Below are 5,057 nucleotides of genomic sequence, written 5' to 3' on the forward strand. Positions count from 1 at the left end.
GGAGAAGATCATGGGGCCCCTGACTCTGGTAACATAGTCTATACAAACAAGAAGTCCTGGACTGAGATTCAGGACACCTGGACTCCACTCCAGTTCTGTCAACAACAGACTGAGATATTGTGCAAATCACTTCTGCCTTCTGGGCTTCAACTGTCTTTTAAAAAGTAAGGTTTGATAATGTGTAAGTTATTTTCAAGGTTATATGTTCAATATTTTTGGTTCTGGAAAGATTTCTCAAGAAGACTCCTGAAGTAGTTAATCTTCTATCTTTACTTCTTGCTCTTAGGAACCATGGACCTTGTCAATCACACGTGGACCCAGAGTTTTCTCCTTGCTGGTTTCACTACCACTGGAGCCCTGCAACCTCTTGCTTTCTTGGGGACACTGTGCATCTATCTCCTCACCCTGGCAGGGAACTTGTTCATCATTGTGCTGGTTCAGGCAGATTCGAGACTGTCCACACCCATGTACTTCTTCATCAGTGCCCTCTCCTTCTTGGAACTCTGGTATGTCAGCACCACAGTGCCCACACTGCTGCACACCTTGCTCCATGGGCGTTCACCCATCTCACCAACTGTGTGCTTTGTCCAGCTCTATGTCTTCCATTCACTGGGCATGACTGAGTGCTACCTGTTGAGTGTCATGGCACTGGACCGCTACCTTGCCATCTGTCGCCCACTGCACTACCATGCTCTTATGAGCAGACAGGTACAGTTATGGCTAGCAGGGGCCACCTGGGCAGCTGGCTTCTCAGCTGCACTTGTGCCAGCAAGGCTCACAGCCACTCTGCCCTTCTGCTTAAAAGAGGTGGCTCATTACTTCTGTGACCTGGCACCACTAATGAGGCTGGCGTGCGTGGACACAGGTTGGCATGCTCAAGTCCACATTGCAGTGATTGGCATTATCAATGCTTGCAATCTTGTGCTCATTTTAGGACTGTATGGGGGCATCCTGAGAGCTGTGCTGAAGCTGCCCTCAGCTGCCAGCCGTGCAAAAGCCTTTTCCACCTGTTCCTCCCACATAACTGTAGTGGTGCTATTCTTTGCCTCTGCTTTCATTGTCTATGTGGGGCCACCTGAGAGTCTCCCTGAAGGCACTGACAAACTTCTTGCTTTGGTGTATACTTTTCTGACCCCTTTTCTCAACCCCATTATTTACACTTTTCGTAACAAAGAAGTGAGAGAGGCTGTCAGGAGAGTCACCCAAAGCATTAGGGCTATGATGAAGAGACCCTGAGGATCAAGCCATAGGCCCTTCATTTAGTAAGGGTAGGCTTTAGCTGGTTAGTCAATCAACTAATTAATTTGTCAAGTATACTGCATATATCAATTTAAATGTATTGAGTATTATATCAGGACAAATTGGGAAATTTGTAAAGGTGGAAAATATGGCATCTGAACCCATACCTATCTAATATGGGTGAAAGATCACATAAATTAAAAACAATCAAATAATAAGGATGTAAATTCCAGGGTAGATTTAAAACTCAGAGAGATAAATGTGTTTTTAAGAATTTAGAAAACAAACTAACTGTGAGACTTTTCTCAAGATGGAATTTTTGGAGAGCCATTGAGAAAGTAGTAAAGGAGGTTGGGTGCTCAGTCGTATTTGACTTTTTGCAATCCCATGGATCAAGTGTATTTTGAGATTTTCCTCAAGTCTCAGATTTTGGGATCCTAATACCCTGGGCACTGACGTGGTAGTTTTCTGAAAGTTCTCTTCAAATCAGACATGAAACTGTAGCATCCCCCTTGGAGATTCCATGTATCTGGATAACATGGTCATAAATATACTGAAAATATAAGAAGAAAATTCATTTAAAAAATAATTCTTCTGGACAGCATTTTTTGAAATGACTGAGTATACAATTTTAGAGCTTCCTGTATTTGCCTAATGACGTTGAAATACTTTATTTCTATCGCAAGGTTAACTTTTTTTTTTTTTTAACTTATTTTACTGGGAGAAGATATGTATAGAGTGACATACAGACTGTTTTTACCATAGAATAATTCTCCTGTATCTATAGAACATGGCTGCCATGGGATTTAACAAGCATTTCTCTGGTCAGCCTTTCCGCTAGAGGCCTCTTGCTATCTCTTCTCTCTTCTCTCCAGAAGTAGGAATGGGCTCCCAGCTTCCCAGAACCATCCCATGCTCTTGCCCAGTTCCATAACCTCTTCCACAAATATACCATTTATACCTGAATATTTGGTATTCATTTTCTCATCAAATCTCTCATAGAGGCAAAATGGATGAATGTCCTTCCAAAGTCATTTAGTAAGTCAATTAAAAAAAAAAAAAGTTAACTTTACTGAGTAAGAAGAATAAATAGCATCTTTTAAAAGAGACGGTCTGAGTCTTCACCTTCCCTATCATTCCTTTCAGCTATGGATTTTTCATATTCTGTATGAAACTAAGAATCAGACTGTGTATGACTTATCACTTAAATGTAGGCTAACTAGAGGAAATCTTTTCACGCATGATTTATATGAGCTAGCAGAGTTAGTTGTGGAAAGGTATTTTTTTCCCTACAGTCATAAAGTTCTAAAAATAAGAAATTATAGGTAATTCCTTTAGTTCTTTGATTCAGTGAACAAGGCAGTAAGCTTTTTTAAGCTTTCCCAAACACAGAATTATTGATTAATTGTGAGAGAAATGAAGCTCGACACATCACCTGGAATCTTCTCAGGTAAAACCTTAATCATAGATTTGGAGTTTTAATTTTAATGAGAATGTGCATCAGAGAACTTTTAGAAACTTTGAGTCTGGGATGTAACAATTTGTATTTTAGCAAGCCTCAAGGCAATGTGAAGCAAATTCAAGTCTGAAAGCCACTTATCTAATCTGATCGGTGAGACTGATGGAGGAATTAGGCGCGTGTAGCCCAGTCATCTCTTCCTCTTCTTGGGAACCAACTTGCCCGGTTTGTCTGTTCTGCTCTCTGCCATGGAGGAGGGCTGCAGCTTTCAGCGTTTGTGGCAATCAGGAGGGGAAACTGTCAGGAAAGCTAACACACGCACTATCATAGTAAAATGTTTGAAAACCCTCTCCTGAGTAAATATTTACCAGGCAGATATGGTGAAAGAACATAGATAGAATACAGATGGACTTCAAGTGCAAGTCAAATTAAACAAATGTTAAGCTATAATATAAAGCCCACTGAAAATGTATATTTTTTGTTCTGGAGATTGAGCGTACAGCATGGCAACCATCAATGATACTGTAGTGTATGCTTGAAATTTACTAAAAGGGCAGGGTAGTTCTTAAGAGTTCTATTTAAAAAAAGAGAAAGGAAGGGAGGAAAGGAGGGAAGGAGGAAAGAAAGAAAAATCATTAGTGTGTAAGGTAATAGATATTTTAATTAGTTTGATTATGGTGATCATTTCACAGTGGATACCTATAGCAAAACATCAAGCTGTATACCTTAAAATATACAGTTTCTACTTGTCAGTTGTATGTCAATAAAACCAAAAAATAAGTGAAAATAAGCCTTGACACAGTTAAGAGAATTAATATTATGTTGATTAGTTTCCAAATCATGATGTAATCAAATTAGTAATAAATAAATGACAAATTTAAAATATCCTTTTGTTTGATATTAAAAAACACTTCTAAACAATTTATAAATCTAAGAGTATACTATAAGGGAAAGTAGAAAACATTTAGCCTTGAACAATAATAAAAATTATAATTTTGAAACTAATGGGATAAAGCTAAATTATTTCTTAGAGAAAAATTCATAGCTTTAAATGTTTACATCATAAAAAATTGTGCAAAATTGATTAGTGAAGCAAGCATCCAAATTTTAGGCACTTGGAGAAATAATATTAGGAAGAGAAAACAAAGAAAGTAGAAGGGAGAAAAATATAAATATGGAACAGAAATCAACAATAAAAATTAGTATATAGCAAAGGAGATATATAAATCAGAGTTGGTTCTAAAACAAAAGTAAACCCTTGACAGACTAACAAAGAATAAAAGTGGAAAGGAGTAAAAATAAGAAATATTAAAAATAAAAATTTGATACAAATACAGGTTTAAACTACAAAATTTAAAGTGATAATAAGATGATGGTGTTAGTGGTAAAGAAGCCACCTGCCAATGCAGAAGATGTAAGAGATGTAGGTTCTATCCCTGGGTTGGGAAGTTCCACTGAAAGAGTGCACGGCAATCCACTTTAGTATTCTTGCTTAGAGAATCCCATGTACAGAGGATCCTGGCAGGTACAGTCCATGGAGCTCACAGTCAGACACGACTGAAGCAACTGAGCACAGCACATTAACAACATACAGTCAACAATTAAAATTTTAATTAGCTAGATTCATTTTCTGAAAATTCAAATTACTAGTATCAACTTCAGAAGGGCTTCCTTGGGCTCAGTGGTAAAAGAATCTGCACGCAATGCAGGAGATGCAGGAGACACAGTAGATGTGGGTGATCCCTGGGTCTGGAAGATCCCCTGGAGAAGGGCACGTCAACCCACTCCAGTATTCTAGCCTGGAGAATTCCATGGACAGAGAAGCCTGGCAGGCTACAGTCCATAGGGTCACAAAAAGTCAGACAGGACTAAAGTGACTGAGCACACACAACTTCAGAAGCAGTAGGAAATCTTAGTAATATTGAATTAGAAGTTAAAATATTACTAGACAGAAAATATTGGGCCAAGATGGCTTAATAGGCAAATTCCTCCAAATACTGAAGAGAAAGGTAATTTCTTTTTTTTTTTTATAGAACTTATTCAGAAAGCAGATACACTGGAAGTACAACTTAACACATTTTAGAAATCTTGGTGGATGCTAATACTGAAATAAATAAAACCACTACATGAAGAAAAGAATCAGAGGCCAGTCTCACTCATTAACATCAATGCAAAATTCACCATCTTAAAAGTCCTAAGCAACATTTCAATAATTATCAAGTAATGACTGAATTTGGTTTAATCTCAGAAATGAAAGATTAATCTAACATTTGAAAAGTGCATAATATAATTGATAATATTAACTGTTTAAAAAATAAAACCCATGATGATTATGATTATCTCTTGATCAAGAATAAAC

General features: G+C 37.6%; 1 protein-coding gene across 1 annotated transcript; it reads left to right on the top strand.

Moving 5' to 3' along the window:
• Positions 1-291: 291 nt before the first annotated feature.
• Positions 292-1,236, top strand: OR10AA1C (olfactory receptor family 10 subfamily AA member 1C). The gene has a single exon (NM_001390075.1). The coding sequence runs from the start codon at positions 292-294 to the stop codon at positions 1,234-1,236; it is 945 nt and encodes a 314-aa protein (NP_001377004.1).
• Positions 1,237-5,057: the final 3,821 nt, after the last annotated feature.

The sequence above is a fragment of the Bos taurus genome, chromosome 3, assembly GCF_002263795.3.
Source record: "Bos taurus isolate L1 Dominette 01449 registration number 42190680 breed Hereford chromosome 3, ARS-UCD2.0, whole genome shotgun sequence".
Classification (NCBI taxonomy): Eukaryota; Metazoa; Chordata; class Mammalia; order Artiodactyla; family Bovidae; genus Bos; species Bos taurus.